Genomic DNA, 22,518 nt, shown 5'->3' on the forward strand with positions numbered 1-22,518 from the left:
TCGCAGACTGAGGGGCTCCAACAACAGAACTGTATTTTCTCCCAGGTCTGGGGGCCGGAAGCCTGAGATCAGGGTGCTGGCAGGGCTGGTTTCTTCTGAGGCCTCTCTAGTTGGCTTTTGGTCGGCTGCCTTCTCGCTCTGTCCTCCTGTGGTCTTTCCTCTGTGTGTGCACCCCTCGTGTCTCTCTGTGTGTCTGAAGTTCCTCTTCTCAGGAGGGCACCAGTCAGATGAGATTAGAGCCCACTTCACAGACTCATTTTAACTTAATCACCACTTTAAAAGCCTTATTTCCCCAAATAGCCACACTCTGAGGTACTGGGTATTAGGGCTTCAACGTATAAATTTGGCGGGGGGGGGGGGGGAGGGACATAATTCAGCCCATAACAGCAGCACAGTAGGAAATGTATGGAACTTGATGTCATTTTGGGGTGCTCAATTAACCAGCCCTGAAATCAATTGCCTTTGGGCTTCTCGTCTTGAGAGGTTATACAGTTTCCTTACTGTCAAAGCCATCTTTGATTGGGCAGCCTGTTCTTTGGAGCCCAAAGCATCACAACCCAGGCACTGTGTGTTTGCTCAAGCTGTTTCCTCTGCCTAGAGTGACCTATCTTCTGTATGTCCTTCAAGGCTCAGCTTGAATGCATTGGAGTTTGGTGAATGGCCCCTGATTCTGCCTTCCCCAAATGCTTGGCTTGTATCAGAGTTTTTGCTTATGTGTCTCTCCAGCCAGATCAGGGTCAGCATATGCACCATACACCTGCTGTCACATCCCCTCCTCCTGTCCCGTGGCAGGCATTGATAATCAATCCCCTTTTGGTTCTGAGAGTAGATCTGGTTTTCATAATCTTCTACACAGAGCTCTAGGCAGCCCCTGCCAATCAACCGGAGGTGGCCCCAAAGAGATGAACCCTATTTGCCACAACTGTTAAGTCTTTGAGAACAAGGATTCTGTTTCACTCCTCTGTTTTGATTCACAAGCTACTTTTATTTTTTTTTTATTTTTTAAATGTTTATTTATTCTGGGGAGACAGAGACTGAGCGCAAGCAGGGGAGGGGCAGAGCGAGAGGGAGACACAGAATCTGAAGCAGGCTCCGGGCTCCGACCTGTCAGCACAGAGCCTGATGCGGGGCTCGAACCCACGAAGTGCAGGATCATGACCTGGGCCGAAGCCGGATGCTTAACCGACTGAGCTACCCAGGCGCCCCCACAAGCTAATTTTAATAATCAATGTTACCATTGTATGCTTCTGTTCCCATTTAATCCCTGTAGCAGCCTTATGAGGCAAGCATCATCATTATCTTGCTGCTGACGCTTGAGACTCTGGGGCTCTGAAAGATGACCTGTTCCAGGTCATACCCATTTGAACCTAAGTCCACCTGTCTCCACCTATTTCCGCTGACATTTACTGAGCACATGAATTTACTGTTTGTGGCCCTGGGGTGGGCATGCAGGGAATGCAAAGATAGTTTGCTATTTCTAGCAGCATTCAGAACACTTCTGGTGTTCCCAGCACACTATTTGGTATTCCCAGCAGTTCGGTGATACTTGGAGTTAGTCCAGGAATAACAGAAGTCCTCATTTTACAAATAGGGAAATTGAGGAATTCGGGAGTTGCTCAAGGGGTAAAATGGGTGTTTGGGTGTCCTGGGTGTCAGGAGCTGTTAGGGATGGGGTTGCACATCCCAGCCTCTTCCTGTTGGGCCTGGCGGGCTGCTGGACATCTCACTTCCTGATGCTGGGACTTGACAGCCGGATATAGGGGAGGCAGGAGGGAGGGGCTGTGTGAGCTAGCACTAAGCAGCCTGGACTATTTCTCCTCCCCCGAAAGGGAGGGAAGGCGGAAGGCTAGTGGTTGGAGGCTCCGTGGACCTCACACCCAGAGGCAGTGGGGAGCTCTCTCTCACTCCTGTGGGCACTGATCTGGCACACTCGGGCTTCAAAACAGTCCAATGCATTAGCCCCTGCCCTTCACAATTTCCAGCTGCTCTGTCTCACGCATAGTCAGATGTCCTTCCTGCCACACCTCTGACTGCAGGGCAGGGTATTTGGGATCATTGCTCCCATTGGAAAGATGAGGAAGTGAGACCCAGAGAGGTTACAATAAGCAGTCTGCCCTAGATCATACAGCAACCTGGGACCTCTAGAACCCAGGTGTCATGGAGGTGTGGATGGGTCAGTCAGAATCTCCCCAACTGTCCCGGGTGGGACAGGCTGAGCACACTGGCCCTAGAGGTAAGGAACTAGGATTCAGATCCAGACTTTCCAGAAATCCCAGGCCCTCCTCTTACAAACGCTATGACTTTTTCGGGTCAGCCTCTGCAGTTGAGGCTGACGTATAAATCTGTATAAATAGGTATAACGATACCCCAACGCTGTAAGGAATAAGAGAGATGAAATATGTAAAGTGCTCAGCACAGAACCACAAAAGGAAACTTGCCTCACTAAGGTTCTCCCAAGAGACAGAAAAAGAGCCCGGGACACACAGACACATAGATAGGGAAGTAGTTAATATTCACGAAGCACTTCGTATGTGTCAGGAGCTCTTCTAAGTGCATTTAATCCTTACAAGGTCACCGTGAGGTCAGACCGGCATGATGCCCATTTTACAGATGGGGAAACGAGTGGATAAGGGACTTGCCCAAGGTCATCACCCTAGTAATTGGCGAAATCAGGATTCAAACTCCAGCAGCCTGTCCTCAAAGCCCATGAATACTGCCTCCTTAAGAGTAATGATTAATTTTTAATTAATTAATTTTTAATTAAGTATCCTATAGTTTGGGAAGCATTTTCCTACCCACTTTTGCATATGTTCCTCACCACAGAGAGGAAGGCAATTTTATTCCTAATTTATAGAGAGGAAGGGGCAAATGAGGCTGTGAAGGGAACTGACTTGCTTTGCCAAGGTCACACCACAAGGTCAGTGGCAGAAGTAGGGTTGGGATTTGGGATTTTCTGACTCCAAATCAGGTGACCCATCCATAGCCTGACTCAGTTCCCAAGCGCCCCTCAACAGCAAGCCTTCTGGCTTCAGGCTGGAGGCGTTCTCCCCAGGACAGTTGCTCTGGCTGGGTTTCCTTCCACCCTTCAGCTGGAGGGGCCCAAGGCTGCATCCTGCACCAGCCTCCATCCCCCCACCCCCCACTCGCTATCAGACGGGAGGGGCAGGAACTCCAGGGCTGGTGGAGTTTCCGACCAGGCAGGAAAAAGAACAAAGGAACTGTGTGGGGGGAGAGGGTGGAGGGGGTTGGCCAGGAGGGTGGCAGGAGTGGAGGGGACGCTTCACCATGGAATATGAAGTCAAGAAAGGAAAAAAGGTAGGTGGGAGGTTGGGAAGGATGTCAGGTAGAGAAATGTCCCTGGAGGGAGTAAAGTGGGGAGCCCGGGTGGGGGTGATGGGCAGCGAGTGGCATAGAGTCTTCCTTCTCATTTGGAAAGACCGTCCTTCCCACCCTTGGGCAACCAGACATTTGGGCTCAAACTCCCTAACCTGTCTCCCGGCTCTCAATGGCCTCTGCCATCCCTGGAAGGGACACTCAAGCACCTTCCAGGGAAACCCAGCCAGACAGATTACTTTGGGAGATACTCTCAAACTGCTGCCACAGTTTTCCTGGGGTTTCCTCAGACTGAGGGACAGACAGACACCTAACAGACCCATTCCTCTTCTCCCTACCTCCCAGACAGAAGGACCTCAGCCAGGGCAGCTCTGTGCTATGAGGCTGTCTATCCAGGTTGAGACACCTACCTGCTCCCCTGCTGGGTTCCAGCCTCGTCTGCGCCCTGCCCCCCCAGATCCTTACTCCTCCTTACTGTCAGAAGCTTTCTAGTCTGGTTCCCTGGACACCTCACCTGGTTGTCTTTGCCATTCAGGGAGTCCCTCAGATTCCAGCGCCCACCCCCACCCATCCCTCTTCCCCCAAGAATCCTAGGTCAGGCTATGTGAATCGTGAGGGCTCAGAAGGGAGCCAAGACCTAGGTGCTTGTTCTCTCTTGGCTCATTCCTTCTGCAGATGTGCACTAAGAACTTATTTTGTGCCCCACACTGTGCCTGGTGCTGGTGATGATGTAGCAGTGAGCAAAGTCAGACAAGGTCTCTGCTCCCTCCCTGGAGCTCACAGCATTTTGGGGGAAGGCAACTTTGAAGAAAAGCAATTAATACAAAGTTGCATGAGAGACGCCATACGTGGTGCTGGGGTACAGAATATTAGGGGACCCAGCCCTAGCCTGGTCAGCTTGAGCTGAGATCTAATGGGCAGAAGGAGAGAGGGTAGGGAAGTGTTTCAGGGGGAGGAACAGCATGTACAAGAGCTCTCAGTGGGAAGGAATGTAGCAAGCAAGACGGCCCTGTAGCTGGAGGGCAGTGAGGGGGCAGTAAGATAAGGCTGGAGAGGTGGGCAAGGCTGGACCACTGAGGGCCACAGACCAAACTTTTACCTTTACACTCCACTCACACACACATATTCACACACACAGAATAAAGTCCCGGCTCCACAGCTGACATTCAAGCCCTCTGTGACTTGTTCAACAGACCACACGCATCTTCTCCAGGCTCATCATGCTCAGCCAGCCCTGCCAGCCCCCAGACGTTCGCACATGTCGTGCCCTCTGCCTGGAACGCCCTTTCCCAGACCATGTGCTCTCATTTAGCAGAACCTCCATATATCTCATGCAGGCTCCATGATACTGGTTTTAAAATCTGGGCTGGGCACGCATCAGAATCACCTGGAGTGTTGATTAAAACATAAATTATGGGGGGGGGGGGCGCCTGGGTGGCTCAGTTGGCTGAGCAGCCAACTTCAGCTCAGGTCATGATCTCATGATTTGTGTTCAAGCCCCACGTCGGGCTCTGTGCTGACAGCTCGGAGTCTGGAGCCTGCTTCAGATTCTGTGTCTCCCTCTCTCTCTGCCCCTCCCCTGCTCACACTGTGCCTCTTTCTCTGTCTCAAAAATAAATAAACATTAAAAAATTAAAAAAAAAAACCACATAAATTATTGGGTCTTACCCCTAAGCTCTGATCCAATAGGTCTGAGATGGAAAGCGAGAATACGCGTATCTCTTAAGTTCCTTGGTGCTGCTGCTGATGCAGGAACCATACACTAAGAACTGCTCTAGAGTAGTGCTTTCCTGTGAGATTTAGATTCTGTTGGGATGGGCTGGAGTCCTGGAATTGGCTTCTTTAACCTTGCTGTAGGCCATCTTTATGCCTGCCGGATTCTACTTAAACATACTTATTAACTATTTTTTTTTAAGTTTATTTTTACTTATTTTGAGAGAGAGAGAGAGAGAGAGAGAGAGAGAGAATGAGTGGGGAAGGAGCAGAGAGAGAAAGGGAGACAGAAGATCCAAAGCGAGATTCGCACTGACAGCAGGGAGCCCAATGCAGGGCTCGAACTCACGAACCACAAGATCATGACCCAAGTCATGACGCTTAACCAACTGAGCCACCCAGGTGCCCCTACTTATTAACTATTTCTAATTTTTAGGAAAGCACAGAGAATAGCTTAACAAATATCTGTGCATTCACCACTTGGCCACATTGAATCTTTTTTTAAAGTTTATTTATTGAGAGAGAGGGAGAAAGAGAGAGAATGAGTGGGGGAGGGCCAGAAACGGAGAATCCCAAGCAGACTCTGTGCTGTCAGTGGGGCTCAGTCCCAGGAACGGTGAGATCATGATCTGAGCTGAAATCAAGACTAAGCCACCCAGGCACCCCTCAGCCACACTGAATCTCAATATTTTTCTTACTTGTCCCAGCCTGGACCCACTCCTTACGCCTGGGCCTGGGCCTTAGCAGGGTCTCCACCCTCATCTGGGTGTTTAGAATGGAGATTTTAGAGCCAGACTATTGGTTCTACTGCTAATAGCTGGTGATCTTCTCGGCTAGTTCTCCCTCTGAGGCTTAGTTTCTCCATCCATAAAATGGGGATCACAGAGGTACCCCTTCTGCAGAGTCTATGAGAATTAAATCAGGTAATAGGGAAATAGTTAAAATGTTGAATGTGGATGTGCTTGATAAAGTCAGTTGCTGTTATTACTGTTATTTCTCCTGCACCCCCCCCCCAGGGCTTTGTCTCCCCCATCCGGAGGCTGGTGTTCCCCAAGGCCGCGCGCCGGGCAGCCTTTCGGACCAGCGTGAGTCGCCGGCCCCTGCACTCGATGCCCCTTTATCCTCCTGACTACCTCATCGACCCCCAGATTCTGCTGTGTGACTATCTGGAGAAAGAGGTCAAGGTACGTGTGGGATGAGGAGAAGGGTGGGCAGAATCTTGGGGCAAGGGGTAAAGGAGGGGTAAGGTTTTCCTCAACTCTCTTAAGGGTCCCTGGCAGGGTCTGAAAATTGAGCTGACAAACAGATTAACAGGAGAAAAGCGTACACATTTTATTAAATGTTTACATGTCCATGAGAGCCTTCGCGAGAGAGTGAAGGCCCAAAGAAGTGACCAGAGCACGAAGCTTTTGTATCTTTTTTACAATCAGTTAATTTATGAAGAACTGACAAGGCGGAGGGGTGGGGGCTAGGGGTAGTAAAAGGTGAAGAAAGAACAAGGTTTGTTTATACAGCCTTCTCAGCCCTAAATTCCCTCATGAGAAGGATGTGTGGCTCCCTTCCGGTACAGGGAGGGTACCTTGCATGTGGGAGATTCATCTTCTGCTGTCAGGGAAGAAAGGTAGGGGTGGGGGCAGGTCAGAGGGACCTTCCTGCGTCTACCATTTTCTTCAACTTCTTCAAGCTTAGGATATTCTGTAAGCCGAGGTGCCGTATTTTGGGGTAGCATGTTCTGGATCCCGTCAGGAGAGACTGCACCTCTCCCCCACACCAAGCCCTGACCAGCCCAGTCTCACACAGGGGAGGCTCAAAGGAAAGAGACCTGGGTTCAAGTTAGCCTAGCTCCTGCCTTATGCTGCAGCCCTTCAGCAAATGATGTCCATCTGCTCAGCTTCAGTGTTGTCATCCCAGCACGAGCCTCAAAACCTACCCACAAGGGAGAGCAGATGGCAAAAGCCATACCTTCCTGTGAGATTTTACTGCAATAACGTTATCGGTACTCAGTCTCCAGGGTAAAGGAACCCAGCTCAGCAAGCCACAGAGGACTTAGATCACTCAAGGCCTTTCTTCTATTTCAAGAGCACCATGGAGGAGCAGTGGAGAATCCTCATTGCCCAGGGAAGATTGCTATGGGGATAGGAGTGTCAGGTTTGACAGGCTGCCCATTTAAATGTGAGTTTCAGATAAGCAATAACTACTTGTGTCGTATTAATATGTCCCAAATATTGCATGGGACTAAAAATACTTTAAAAATTTTTTGAAGTATTCACTGTTTGTGTGAAATTCAAATTTAACTGGCATCTTGTATTTTACCTGGCAACGATATATGGAAGGTAAAGCTAACAGGTGCACCTAAGAACTGGGCGCTGAAATTTCATAGAGAATAAAAGAAGAAGAAAAAAGTTTGGTTGGTGGAATTCACCTAGAAGAACAAAACTATTACTCCATTATTTTAATGGAAAAAGTTAATTCTTACATTGAGTAACTTAAAGTTTGTGATAACATTAAGTTATAACTAAGAATGGATGGAGAATTATTGATTGATTTGGGGCATCATTTTTTGGGTCTGGCTTCTGCGACCACCTTAAGAGTTATTATCAGGTTATTATTAATTCAGATATGTATACTTCAGTCTATCTACATTGCCTCAGTGAGGAGGTCTGGGTCCTCCAAGGCTTCAAAGTGACTTCTCTCTGCCCTTCTCCCACCCACTCCCTCATTTTGTATCCAGTTCCTGGGCCACCTCACCTGGGTCACCTCCTCACTGAACCCCTCCAGCCGGGACGAGCTCCTGCAGCTGCTGGACACCGCCAGGGTGAGGCCCTGGAGAGGGGGGGAGGGCAGGGTCTTGTCCCTTTCGCCCTCTCCCACCCGAGTTCCTCCGGGACCCAGGAGATCCGACCCACCCCGCAGCAGTTGAAGGAGCTGCCGCTGAAGACCACGGCGGAGCAGGACAGCATCCTGAGCCTGTCGGCCCGCTGCCTGCTGCTCACCTGGCGCGACAACGAAGAGCTAATCCTGCGTATCCCCACGCACGAGATCGCCGCCGCCTCCTACCTGCAGGACGACGCGCTGCACCTGCTGGTGCTTAAGACCGGTACAGCTGCCGGGGCCTGGCCAGGGGCAGGGCTGGGAGGTGAACAGGGTGAGAAAAGACCCAGCGTCTAGTCTTGGGAAAGGCGGGGGCGGGCAGGTGGGGGTGTTGAGGATGGATGGTGTGTGATGGAAAAGGCCTGAGCACGCTACCCTGAGACGAAGGGCAGGCCATGGCTATAAGCAAGAAGTCGCGGCCCAAGGTTGAGGTTGAAGGGTGGATCGCCACCAGCCTGAGGCCAGGTGCCGGGGCCTGGGAAGGTTGGAGGAGCCCAAATTCTGAGACCTGAAGTTAAAGCGCTTGGTGAAACAGAGCGAGATCGCTGCGCTCGGAGAGAGCTCGGGCTAGCAGCCGGGTCTGATCCAGGGGCGTGGCCATACGCCAGAGAGGCGGAGCTCGCGGCTGGGGCAGCGGCGGGACAGGTCAAACCCCGCCAGGCTAGGGGCGTGGCCTGAGGCCAGAGGCGGGGTTGAGGGGAAACCGGAATCAAAGAAGAGGTCTCTGAAATTAGAGACTGGGGCCGAGGTAGGGCCAACAGAGGGAGGAGACTGCCTGGCCACCGCCCTCAGACCAGACGCCAAGCGAGGTGTGGCGGGTGGAAAAGGCCTGCGGGACAAGACCAGGGTGGAGCCGAGGCCGGGGGGGTGGGCCCGAAAGTAAGGGCACGGAGCGGGGCGGGTTTGGCCTCCAGACTTAGAAGGCAGAGGTGGGGCCACGCGCCGCTGGTCCCCAGCTGGCCTCGTGGGGGGCTCTTAGCCCGGGTCTCCTGACCGCCATCCCGCCACTCCTAGGTCTGGGCGTGGACCCGGTGCCAGCCGGCGTCGACGCCAGCCCCGGCGGCGCGGGGCGCGACCCAGGCCCGCCGGGCGCGGCGCCAGAGAAGCGGCGGGTGGGCACCACGGAGCGGCGCCACACCATCTGCAGCCTGGACTGGCGGATGGCGTGGGGCGGGGGCGCGGGCGCAGAGGCCCGGGCCGGGGGCGGCGGCGGCGGCGGCGGCGGCAGCCTGGAGCGCCAGCGCGCCGGGGCGCGGGCGTCGGGCAGCTGGGAGCGGCGGCAGACGTTCAGCGGCAGCTGGGAGCGGCGGCACGGCGGCGGCGGCGGCGCGGGCAAGCCGGGCGGCAGCTGGGAGCGGAGGCAGGCGGGCGGCGGCGGCGGCGGCAGCTGGGAGCGGCGCCACCCGGGCTCCAACCCACTCGACCCACAGGACCCCAGCCCCGACGCCTACTGCAACCTTGTCATCCTGGCTGTGGCCAACAGGGTGAGCCCGAGGGCACCCGGAACCCCAGCGGCGTGCTCCCCGGGCACGTCCGGCGTTGGAGGGCGCCGGTCTCCGTCCCACCCCGCCCTGTTCCTGGGGTCTACCCTGGCCTCTGTCCTTTCCCCTCCTGCGGCCCTGCCTAGGACTTCAGGTACCACCTGTGTGCCCACGACGCCAAAGGGCTTCTAATCTCCAGCCTGGACACCTCCAGGACAGTTGCCCCTTGCTGTCCCAGTGAGAGGAAAACCCAGAATAGCCAAAACAGACCCCCTCCTCCAGCCTTGCTCCTTCTCCCACGTCGTCAATGTCAGCACTACCACAGTAACAATCATGAGGACACTAATCACCAGCATGAATGGAATGCCAACCCATGCCAGACAAGGAACCAGCATGAACACATTTCATTCTTTGACTAACCCCTAGAGGCAAATATTACAACCATCCCCATTCTGTAGAGAAGGAAACTGAGACTCAGAGGCTAAGTAATTTGTGCAACATCACACAGGAAGCAGGTGGTGGTTTCAACACTGGGATCCAGGAAGTTCAGAGCCTATACTCTTGTTAACTATGGCAGTCACCCAAGGCAGAAGCCTTCCATTCTTGCCTTCCCTCTCCTCCCCCCTTGCTTCATATTCATCCTTGCTTTTATTCATTTTGACCATCTTTATTGAGCAGCAACTTTGTCGTAGGCATTGGGCTAGGTGCTATGGATACAAAGATGAACAAGACATATTTGGTGGTTTCCCTTAAGGAGCTCACAATCTAGCAGACACCTTCAAGCCCTAGGCTGTCTAAACTTTTCCTCTGACCCATGGCCCCCAACCCTCCCCCCTGCCCCAGCCCCAGCTCCCTTATATATATCTTAGTGAACAAAACAGTCTCGTGGATTTAAAACCCCGAGAACTCCCCAAATTTTATCTTTCACCAAATCTCCAGGCATGTTTCTCCAATCAGCCTCTCCATTCGGTGGGCTGATGGCCATCACGAACTTAACACATCCAAAGCTAAGCACCCAATCTTCTCCCCCAAACCTGCTCCGCCCTTGGTCTCCTTGTTTTGATTAATGGCAGCTCCGTCCTTCCATTGTTCAGACCAAAACCTTGCAGTGATCTGTGGCTGCTCTCGTTCTCACACAGCCCATATCCATTCTGTCAACCCTATTGGCCCTATTTTTAAAATATATCCCAAACCCATATACGTTTCCCCACCCTCCACTGCCCCTGCCCAGGTCCATGGCCCATCTTCTGTCATCCAGATCACAGATTTGCCTCTTGCTTACAATCTGTACCCCCCACAGAGCAGTTCTGTTAACACATAAGTCACATCTTATCACTGCTCAAAATCTTCCTGTGGCTCCCCACTTCCCTCCAAGGAAAAGTTATTGTCCTTACAACTGCTTGTAAGACCACCCACGTTATAGTGGTGGCTGAAGTCCATTTCTTCTCTGGCCTCATCTCTTTCTGTGTCCCCCTTTATACACTCTACTCCAGCTGGACTGGTCTCCTTAGAGAGTACAAGAGACCTGTGCATTCTGGATGGTTCACCGTGATATTGATATCACCTGGCACCCAATGAGTATTGAACGAATGGGTGAAGTAATGTATATTATAGTATTATACCTTATGATGCAGACCAAAAAAACCAAGCAGATTGCAGTGGTAATGAAGGAGGAGATCCAGTTTGCATAGAGAGAGTTTGCTCCTTTTAAACTGAAAGGTGAAGGGGAGCAAAAAGCAAGGCGAAAAGCCAGGAAAATGAATTCCAAGCAGAGGGAACAGTGTGCCCTGTTTATCGCACTGGATGGTGAGGGCTTTAGGATACAGACCTCATCTGAGACCCCAGAGCCTGGCCCAGTGCCTGAAAGAGGACTAAATGAGAATTTGCAAAATGAGTAAATAAACCAAGAGTTGCATTCCAGGAGTATCTGATTCTCTGGCCTCCTATCCAAGGCCTTGTGGTCCCAAGGAGGGTACAGGAGTTAGAGTAAAAAAATCTGAGTGCCAGTAGTAACCAACGTTGTGAACTTGCTATATTAGCCTGGGCAAGTTACCTAACCATTCTAAGCCTCGGTGCCTTTAACTATAAAATAAGAATACTCTCTTCCCTGCCTATTTCTATTATAAGGATCAATCCTGCCTATCGTGGCTTACATTTTAATGTATACCCTGGGCTTTTTTAGAGGCAAAAATATGAAATAGTATCGTGAAGATGGTCTCATCAGTTATTGTCTCTCTGTGTCTCTTGCTTACACATAAAGAATTAAATTAGGCAAATTCCCTTCAAATTTGCAGTCTCAAAAAAAGTTTCACCCGGGGCGCCTGGGTGGCGCAGTCGGTTAAGCGTCCGACTTCAGCCAGGTCACGATCTCGCGGTCTGTGAGTTCGAGCCCCGCGTCAGGCTCTGGGCTGATGGCTCGGAGCCTGGAGCCTGTTTCCGATTCTGTGTCTCCCTCTCTCTCTGCCCCTCCCCCGTTCATGCTCTGTCTCTCTCTGTCCCAAAAATAAATTAAAAACGTTGAAAAAAAAAAAAAAAAGTTTCACCCAAGAATTGAAATTCCTGCCTTCTATCAGGAGACTGAGGTTTGTGTATTCATCCTACTTCCATTTTTGCCCTGGATGCCAGGAAGCTCATATCTAAATATGGCATCCAGTAGCAGTAACTATGTTGAGTCTAGAATTTTCACACATGTGATTCTTCCTCTTCCTAGTATGTAACAGGAGACCTGGGTTCTAGTGCTGGCTAATCACTTTACCTCTCTGAGCCCCAACTTCCTACTGACAAATTTAAACTAGGGCTTATTTTAGATAGGCTTCAGGAGGTCCTATGAATCCCCCAGAAGTTTGGGGTGCGTTTTTCAGAGCAGAAGACTTAACGTTGCTGCTGGACTCTATATAGGAGTCTAAGACCCAGAGGGTGGCCATGTAATTTTGATAGGAAATGCTCTGCAAGTCGATTTAAAGGTACCCATAGATGCACGTGTGGCCCTGTGAACCTCTTCACACTGTTTGAGGAAGCAGGGGTGTCCTGGGCACTGGAGAGGCCCTGAGTGCTCTGTCCTCCTCCCTGGGCCAGGATGCTGCCGAGGAATCCTGTGCCCTCATCTGTCAGGTCTTCCAGATCATCTACGGGGACCAGAGTATCGAGTGCGTGGACCGGGCCGGCTACCACTACACGTCAACGCCTGAGCGGCCGTGGCTATGCAGTCGCAGTGAGTACTGGAACTCCTGGCCACCCCTCCTGTGAAACATCCCAAAAGGCCAGCAAGGACTCCGGGACTCAGGGTCAATGAAAGCCTGTAGGGGCCCCGATCTCTACCGCAATTACAGTGCACTCCCCCCTTATGTAGTTAAAATGAAATGTCAGTTTTCACAATGACCTCAAGCTTAGCTTCTGCACAACGTTCTGGTTGCCAGATTTGGAATGAGCCCCTCAGAGCTGAACTTTTCTCTCTCCCTTCTGTTTCTGATGTCCCTTCTTTGCAGAAATGCAAGCACATGCATTGTCTGTTTACTGAGCTGTCTAGCCCCGCTAGGATTCTAGGTCAAAACCAAGATTTCCAGGCCCACCCTTGAACGCAATCAAAGGCTAGAATAAGAATGAGACTAGGAGAGGCATTTATTGAGCACCAACTATGTGTCAAGCACAGTACCACTGTGACTCATAGCAGCCTTCTCGGTCCTATTTGCCACTGTATCCCATGGGCCAAGCAAAGGTCCAGGGACATCATAGGTGCTCCTAGATAAAAGACTTCTTTGAGACCTTATGATTCTAATTTTACAGACGAGGACATTAAGGCTCAGAGTAGTCAATGCATTGCTCAAGGTCACACAGCTGGTAAGTGACAGAGTCAGGATTCAAACCCAGGTGTGTCTGATTTCTTTTTATTTAAAAAAAAAATTTTAATGTTTGCTTATTTTTTGAGAGAGAAAGAGAACATGTGCAAGCAAGGGAGGGGCAGAGAGAGAGGGACACACAGGCTCCAGGGTCTGAGCTGTCAGCACAAGGCCTGACACGGGGCTTGAACCCACAAACTGCGAGATCATGACCTGAGGTGAAGTCGGACACTTAACCAACTGAGCCACCCAGGCACCCTGGTGTGTCTGATTTCTAAAGCTCCTATCTGCAACAGCCTTGCTCCCATGCTGCCTTCAAGGCTGCTAAGTGAATTTCCTCAGCCGCAGCCCCCTCAACGTGGTCCCTGTCTGCATAGCTCCAGGAACAGAGCGACAGCTCATTACTTCTGCAGGCACCCCCATCTGTGGGAACTGAGGTTATTAGGAAGTTGAGATAGTTCATCAGCTCTCACAGGATGAGATAAACAAATGAGCAAATGATGGATAAATAAATGAGTCAACAAACCTTCCAACAAATTCTTTTTTTTTTTTTTCTTTAAAGATTTAATTTTTTAAAAGTAATCTCTAGGGGCGCCTGGATGGCTCAGTCGGTTAAGCGGCCGACTTCGGCTCAGGTCATGATCTCGCAGTCCATGAGTTCGAGCCCCACATCAGGCTCTGTGCTGACAGCTCAGAGCCTGGAGCCTGTTTCAGATTCTGTGTCTCCCTCTCTCCGACCCTCCCCCGTTCATTCTCTGTCTCTCTCTGTCTCAAAAATAAATAAACGTTAAAAAAAAATTTTAAAGTAATCTCTATACTTGGGGGCTCGAACTCATAACCCTGAGGTCAAGAGTCGCATGCTCTACTGACTGAGCCAGCCAGGCACCCCCACCAAATTCAACAAGTATTTATTGAGCACCTGCTATCACCAGGACATACTGGTGAGCAAAACCAGATGTGGCCCTGCCCTCACAGCCTTGCATTGCTAGGTAGGCTGACAGTAAATAGGTACACAAAATGTAACTACGTGCTGTACTCTGCAGACATAGACTGAGGAACCAGCCTCACCTGGGAAGTCAGGGCGGTGTCCTGAGGAAGTGACACTGAGGTGAGCCAAGATCAGAAGGGTAAGGCTAGTGGAGTCAGAGAAGTAACAGGACTAGGTACAGAGCAAGTTCTCTGAGAACAGTGCTGCTATTCTCTGGAGATCTTGAGTTCCTTTCCCTCAAAGTTCTTTTTTGTTCTCACCTCAGACATGTACAGTTTTCAAAACATCCCCTCACCTGTTCCCTCACCTGCTGTTCTCAAGACCACTCCCCCCCCCCCCCCCGCAAGGCAGGCAGGCAGGTGGTATTGTCCCAACCTTGGGGAAGTTGAGGGCAGGGAGAGAGGAGGTGAGTTGCCCAAGGTTGGCTGTGAGTTGGTGATGGGGGCAGGTTTCATGGTCAAAATCTTCCAGCAGCTGCCCAATTTCACTCAGAGTAAAAGCTAACACCCTTACAGTTGCTTACAAGGCCATCAGTGCTCCAACCACCATCCCAACCGCAGGGTGGGACTGGGGTTGGGGGCTCGGGGAGCTGGGGATGTTGGTCCTTTCTCTGCTGCCTCTAACAGCCCCTCTGTCTGCTGACCCCAGGTGAGAGCTGCCGCACAGACGGGACGTACGCCTATGACGCCGACTTCAGCTGCTGCAGCTCCTTGTGGGTACCGCCCCACCCCCACCTTGCACAAATAGGGTCTCTCTTCTAGGCATTCTTGAGCTCCCTGTGGGCAAGAGAGGGTGGGTGAAAAGGACCCCACCTCGATTTGTGCCGATGCCCTGAGCCCTGAGGAGGGTAGGCGAACTGACCTCTCCGGGCTCTAGTGAGCTCATAGGATCCAGACCCAGACCCTAAGAAGCCTGGGGGACAACCGGAACCCTGAGTGGTTTCCACGTAGGCCTGTAGTTCTCTGCCAGTCATCCAGACACAGTGGCCTGCCTAGTCCCAAATCACAGCTAATGCCAAAAACTAATTTTGGTTTAATTCCATGTAATAGAAAACCCTAAAAAGGATTTGAGTTTTGAATAAGATCGAGCTTTCCCCCTCTCACCTCTTGCGTAAAACAGATCAAGAGTTTATGGCCCTTATGGTCATCGAGGGTCCAGGTCCTCAGCACCTGCTTCCGTACTCAGAGTTACCTCATGGACCAAGATGATGGTCAGAGCTCCAGTTATCACAATGGTAATGCCAGGGATGTCTGTAAAGAGCTTTGCTGGGATCCCGGCCTGATGACTTCTGCATATGTCTTAGTGGCCAGGACTTGGTCACATGGTCACAGCTAGCCGCCGCAAGGCTGGAAAATGTAGGAGGGGCGCCTGGGTGGCTCAGTCGGTTGAGTGTCCGACTTCGGCTCAGGTCATGATCTCACTGATCGTGAGTTCGAGCCCCGCGTCTGGCTTTGTGCGGACACCTCAGAGCCTGGAGCCTGTTTCTGATTCTGTGTCTCCCTCTCTCTCTCTGACCCTCCACCGTTCATGCTCTGTCTCTCTCCGTCTCAAAAATAAATAAACGTTTAAAAAAAAAAAAAACACAAACAAAACAAAACAAAACTCAGTTGGCAATATTGTCCAGGGTTCTGTTTGGTATGACTAACCACGCTAGCACTGAGGGGTTTCCCAGGACTTGGGATTTTCTATACTAAAACCAGGAAAGTCCCAGGCAAACTGGAACAAGTTGGTCAAAGTTAGTTCTCTTACTAAGGCCTCTGGCTTGACAGGTAGCAGGCTCTGCCAGTAATATATGCCCTACTTTTATTTTTTTTCCCTCTTCTGTGTCAATATTTGTGGCTTCCTTATACTGTGTGCCCTTGGGCTAGTCCTTAACCTGATATCTGCTGCCAGACCTAGATCTGCTAGAGTCATGATAATGACTAACATTTGTGCTTGCTGTGTGCCTAGTGCTGTTCTATAAAGCACTTCATTTTTTTTTTTTTAAAGTAAACTCTACTTCCAATGTGGGGCTTGAACTCATGACCCCCAGATCAAGAGTCACACGCTCTGCCAACTGAGCCAGCCGAGAAAAATCTACATAGCAACATTACAGTGGCTGCTGTTTATTTATTGCTTCTAGTCTATGACTCTGAGCGCTGTACAAACAGACTCCTCTAATTCTGATGACGTCGATGTTTGTCATCCCATTTTACACATGGAGAAACTGAGGAATAGAGAAGCTAAGCAGCCTTGCCCAAGGTCAAGCTGTAGGCCTGAGATTTGAACCCAAGCAGCCTAGCTCTAGGTCCACACCCCCTAACCACGATGCTACACTGCTTTTCTGTAGCTAATCATAGAAGATGGTTCTGGAACAATTTAGAAACCAGAAGGCAGGTTAATTTTTTTTTACTCTTTTTTTTTTTAATTTTTTAACGTTTATTTATTTTTGAGACAGAGAGAGACAGAGCATGAACAAGGGAGGGTCAGAAAGAGGGAGACAGGGGCACCTGAGTGGCGCAGTCGGTTAAGCGTCCGACTTCAGCCAGGTCACGATCTCGCGGTCCGTGAGTTCAAGCCCCGCGTCAGGCTCCGGGCTGATGGCTCGGAGCCTGGAGCCTGTTTCCGATTCTGTGTCTCCCTCTCTCTCTGCCCCTCCCCCGTTCATGCTCTGTCTCTCTCTGTCCCAAAAATAAATAAAAAACGTTGAAAAAAAAATAAAAAAAAAAAAAGAAAGAGGGAGACACAGAATCGGAAACAGGCTCCAGGCTCTGAGCTGTCATCACAGAGCCTGACACAGGGCTCAAACTCACAGTCTGCGAGATCATGACCTGAGCCGAAGTCGGCCACTTAACCGACTGAGCCACCCAGGCGCCCCTATTCTTTTTTTTTTTTTAATGTTTTATTTATTTTTGAGAGAGAGACAGAGCATGCGCGGGGGAGGGGCAGAGAGAGAGGGAGACACAGAATCTGAAGCAGGCTCTGAGCTGTCAGCACAGAGCCCAACATAGGGCTCAAACTCATGAACCATGAGATCTTGGGCAGGTTGATTTTTTTATTAAGCAAGAATTATTGAGTACCTTTCATGTACCAGGCACTGTGCTGTGTGCTAGGGTTACGGTGGGGAATCATACAAGGATGAGACCCGTGATTGGCACGCAGTAGGTACTCAACAAATAAGAAACCAAGGTCCCTGCTCCTGCATGGTTTATTGTGCAAGCACACTTGCGTCTAGCACAGGAGACAATGAAGTCATTATTTAACAGAAATAAGCATTAACGATAACTAAAGAGAACGAGCACTTCAGAGCACTGAGAGAGACCCATAGGGAGCCTACCTCTTTGGGGGTCAGGAGGGCCTCTCAGAGCTGATGAAATTTGAACCGAGGCCCAGAGGAGGAGAGGGGAAGAGCACTCCGGGCAGAGGGGCAGAAAGTGCAAGGGCTCTGAAGCAGGACAAAGCTTGGTGCATTTGAGGAGCAGCCAGGAGGCCACCGTGGATGTCGGTGGGGAGGATCTGGGAAGGCCTTGCATGTCATGGGTAGACTTATGAGTTTGTGACCACATTTGACAGAGGATCAACCCAGTCATGGGGAGGGGAGGGTCAGGGAAAACTTTCCCGAGGTGACATTTAAGCTCCAATGATGAGTAAGCGTTAGTTGAACAAAAGATAGGGTAGAGAGGCATTCCAGGCAGAGGGAACGGCATGTGCAAAGGCCCGGAGGTAAAGAGGTACTTGAAGTATTAGAGAAGATGGCAGAGAGGCCTGAGCACACAGAGCAAGGGTGAGATGAGGCTTCAGAGGCAGCCAAGGGCCAGATAAGTGGGGCTTTGGAGGCCAAAATGGGATCTAGGATGAAGCCCAGAGCATCAGTAGCTGTGCCCTCCCACCCCCACCTGCTGTAGGGAGAGGAGCTAGAGGAAGGTGAGTGAGGGCCCCATTCTGCCTGTCTCTGCAGCAATGGCTCCCAGGATACATTTGAAGCGTGTTATAGTGGCACGTCCACACCCTCTTTCCACGGCTCCCACTGCAGCGGCAGCGACCACAGCGGCCTGGGCCTTGAGCAGTTGCAGGATTACATGGTCACGGTGAGCAGGGGCAGGCAATGTGAACAGCACAAGCAAAGGTCTGGAGGCTGGAGAAAACACAGAGAGTATTTCAGGAATCCTGAATAATTCTGGACATAACTGAAGTAGACCTTGGAAGATTGGGGGCGGAGTGGTGGTGAGGGGATATGAGGTTAGGAAAGTAAACTGGGCAGCTTGTGAAAGCCTTCACTAATGTCAGCTAGCATTCATTATGTGTCTTCTGTATAGCGGGCACTGTTCTAAGCACATTTTATGCGTTTATTTTAATCCTTTCAACAGCCAAAGAGGGAGGTACCATTATCTTTACTATATTTAAGAAAAGCAAGGGTCAAGGAGGTTGCCCCCTACCCAAGATCACAGAGCTGATCAACCAAGGGGCCAGGATTTGAACTCAGGCACATCTCGTGCTTAGATTCAGCCCAGTGTCTGCATGCCCCCCCCCCCCAGTAGGCCATGGGAAAGGTTTTGGGGGAGATGTTGGCCAAATACACCCTTAAAGAGGGTTTGGGTCTTTTAGGCAAAGGCTGGGTGGGGATTGCTCCCTGGGACTGACCTTGGATGTTGTCCCCACAGCTGCGGAGTAAATTAGGGCCCCCCGAGATCCAGAAGTTTGCAATGCTGCTGCGGGAGTACCGGCTGGGGCTGCCCATCCAGGACTACTGCTCAGGCTTGCTGAAGCTCTATGGGGACCGGCGCAAGTTCCTCCTCCTTGGTGAGCCCCCTGCCACACCCCCCCGAGATCAGGCAAGGACCCTACTCCCAACTGGTCCACGACACTCCCGATTAGGCATCAGGCTAGAAGCGTTTTCTCCTAGTCCTCAGCCTCCGATAAAGCCAAGATCATGAAATCCATTGCACATTTAAGGAGACAGGCGCAGGGCAGGGAGGGACTTGCTTGCAGTCACAGCCCATCAGTAGAGAGCACTGGTATATCCATTCACCTTCATAGCAAAGCTGGGGTGGTGGGGGGAATATTCTCCCCATTTACCCCATGGGGCAGCTGACGCTCAGAGAGGCTGAGGCACTTGTCCAAGATCACACAGCTGGTAAGGAGGGCTGATCATAATAACAGGAATAATATTAATAAGCTAACAGGTAATATCTTTGTCAAGCATCATCTCACTGAATGCTTCAGTTTGGGAAGGTAGAAACTCTCATTTGCCCCCATTTGGCAAATGAGCAAAATGAGGCCCAGAGAAGCAAAGTAAAGTGCTAAGGTCACATAGCTTGCGAGTGGAGATGGAAGCAAAACAAGCTGACTTGTATGAAGCACGCAGTGTGCTGGCCCCTCCTCACATCCCCCCCTGGGAGAAGAGGTGCAATCATCTCAGTTCTACAGGGAGGAAGTAAGGCCCAGAGCAGCTGTTTAATGAGGGTCACACAACTAATAAATGGGAAAGTAGCAGTTGCAATAATGACAACGAGAAGCTAATGCGTAGTGAGCATTTACTATGTGCTGAGCATTAGGTCATTGTTCTCTGGCTCAGAGTCAAGGAATTTGTGCAGGAACACACAGCCAGAGAGCGGGCAGGCTGGGGATTTGAACTCGGTTCTCCGGAGAAGGTGATTCCACGATGGAAGGGGAAGGGCTGAACCCTGAGACGTCCCTCTGCCCCTGGCCCCGCAGGGATGCGGCCCTTCATCCCGGACCAGGACATTGGCTACTTCGAGGGCTTCCTGGAGGGCGTGGGCATCCGCGAGGGGGGCATCCTCACCGACAGCTTCGGCCGCATCAAGCGCAGCATGAGCTCCACGTCGGCGTCGGCCGTGCGCAGCTACGACGGGGCGGCCCAGCGGCCCGAAGCACAGGCCTTCCACCGGCTGCTGGCCGACATCACGCATGACATCGAGGCGCTGGCACCGGACGATGAGAGCACCGACGAGGAGGCCAGGGACTCCCCGGGTGGGGGCGACACGGTTGAGGACAACTACCTGTAGCCGCCACCCATGGGGAAGGCGGGGAAGCATCCTCAATCCCACCTGTGTCTCACTCGCTCCTGCCTGTGGGACCCCAGCCCCAGGGCCCCCCTCCCGGGGTGTCCGACCTCGCCCTTGGCGCTCCAGTCCCTGCAATACCGAGAATGTCCTGCAGGGGGCGGGACCCCAAAATCGCAGGCAGTTGCCGGAGGCTCAGCCAGCCCCTCTGCCAGACCTGGGTGGGCAACATTCTCCTCTGTCACTAGCCCCAGGTGCCAGGGACAGCCCCTCTCTCCCGCCACTCCTGCAGCTTTCTGGAGGCCAAAGGACAGATGAGGAGTGGGCTCCACCTGCTGACAGACTGAGAAAAGACTTCCCAGAGCCCAGAGACCTCTTGTTCCTCCTATTTTACAGTTTGAGAAACTGAGGTTCAAAAAAAGGTGAAGGAACTTGAGGAAACCTCCTATTTCTCCTGAGATATTACCTCAAAGTACACACACAATAGCGTAGAGGGCCTTTTTAAGACTCTAAATGGCAGGGTCGCCCCTCCCCTGATGGCAGGAATTGGATCACCAGTGTGGCATATCTTCACTGACAGTTGGGTCAGAGGTAGGTGATGGGGGTCCCAGTCTTGGCCCTAAGACTCTGAACAAGTTGCTTGTTCGGATCTTGGATTGGGAGCCAGACAGACCTAGGTCTCCTGTCTGGTTAGTGTTCTCACCTCTTGGTGACTTCCATTCCCTAATCTGTCCCATGAGGTCGGCCCCATCCACCTCACAGGGTTGGTTGTGGGGATTAACAAAAGCACAAGGCCTTGGTGCTGGGTCTAGCCCATAGTAGGCACTCAATAAACGTTCCCTTCTACTTCTAACACTTTCGGACTTGGTGTACCTGTCTTGGCTGGGCGCAGTTAGATGGAAACTGAGGTGGGGGTCAGATGTAAGAAGATCTTTGGGGAAGTTTGTGAAGAGGAACTAGGACTTGCCCTTCATGGCCCTATTACACCCTGGCTCTGTGCTCAAGCCCCAAATGAAAAGTACCTGAGACTCCACAGGCTATCATCACAGGGGTCCGGGGTGGTTAAAGAAACCTGACAGCCGGGTTGGAGAGGTTAGAGAAGTCGGCATGAGGACAGCTTCAACACAGCCTGAGTAAAGGCTTGGAAGCTAGAAGGAGTGACCCCTGAGAGGGGGCCAGAGACTCACGCAGAAGTGCCGAAACTTATTTGTAAAGTTTTAGAGCCTTCCATGGCCAGACACATGGTCCTTACTGTGAGGTAGGTACAATTATTACCAATTAAAAAAAATTTTTAATATTTATTTATTTTTGAGAGACAGAGAGAGACAGAACATAAGCAGGGGAGGGGCAGAGAGAGAGAGAGAGAGAGAGAGAATCAGAAGCAGGCTCCAGGCTCTGAGCTGTCAGCACAGAGCCCGATACGAGGCTCGAACTCACAGACCGTGAGATCATAACCTGAGCCAAAGTTGGCTGCTTAACAGACTAAGCCACCCAGGTGCCCCTAATTATCACCAATTTTAAAGTAATATTATTATTAGGGCTTCAGGTCCAGGGTTCCAGGATTTATACTCAGTTTGTAGCAAATGATGTTTTCTTTTGCTTTATTCCCCCCTCCATCCACCCATTCCCCACCTTCCTTCCCCTCCCCACCGTGGGCATCCACCCTATGTGTTGATCTACGTCCTGGACGTAAAATACACAATGCATCGTGTGTGTATTTACACCACATGAATGGTATTGTGTAAAGATCTCAATCTGACGCTTTCTTTTTTCACTCCATCATATGATTATTTCTAAGTTCCACCCATGTTTCTGTGGGAAAATCTAGCCTATTGTATCATATTGCTGCAAAGCATTCCAAGCTGAGCATCCATGGTGTAATTTATTCACCCCTGTCCCCCTGTGATGGATGCCCAGGTGGCTTCCAATTCCCTCTCACCACAAACAACACTGTGATGAACATCTGTGTACATGACCCTATAAGCCTGTGTGAAAACTTCTTTGGACCCTATACCCAAGATGGAATCCTAAATCACAGGGCACATATTTTTTACATGTCACTAAATTCTACTAGTAGCATGTGAAAGATGCTTGTCTCCCCATATTTTCAATTTTGCCTATAGTTTGGGTGTAAGGTCATCTCAGTGTTTGAATTTCTCTGATGATATGAGACTCAGAATCTTCTGTGCTTGCCAGACATTTGGGCTTCCCCTTCAGTGAATTGCCTGTTCCTGTCTGGTGCCCATTATGAATTGGGTTTCCTGTCTTTTTCTTGTCGATTTGCAGGAGTAGCC

At 51.1% G+C, this 22,518-nt stretch overlaps 1 protein-coding gene across 2 annotated transcripts; it reads left to right on the forward strand.

Moving 5' to 3' along the window:
* The first annotated feature begins 3,223 nt into the window (after positions 1 to 3,223).
* CCM2L (CCM2 like scaffold protein) lies at positions 3,224 to 21,077 on the forward strand. Of its 2 annotated transcripts, none has more exons than XM_060614948.3 (10): positions 3,224 to 3,315; positions 6,063 to 6,230; positions 7,778 to 7,861; positions 7,960 to 8,143; positions 8,932 to 9,401; positions 12,474 to 12,609; positions 14,871 to 14,934; positions 18,160 to 18,289; positions 18,863 to 19,001; positions 19,917 to 21,077. In XM_060614948.3, exons 1-10 carry the CDS (start codon positions 3,286 to 3,288, stop codon positions 20,225 to 20,227), a joined length of 1,716 nt encoding a protein of 571 aa, XP_060470931.1. In that variant the 5' UTR covers positions 3,224 to 3,285; the 3' UTR covers positions 20,228 to 21,077. The 2 variants fall into 2 exon arrangements, with proteins under 2 accessions (XP_060470931.1, XP_078300291.1); XM_078444165.2 differs by having other exon boundaries at positions 7,963 to 8,143.
* The last annotated feature ends 1,441 nt before the right edge of the window (positions 21,078 to 22,518 follow it).

Source organism: Panthera onca, chromosome A3 (genome assembly GCF_046562875.1).
Source record: "Panthera onca isolate mPanOnc1 chromosome A3, mPanOnc1 haplotype 2, whole genome shotgun sequence".
NCBI classification, from domain to species: domain Eukaryota; kingdom Metazoa; phylum Chordata; class Mammalia; order Carnivora; family Felidae; genus Panthera; species Panthera onca.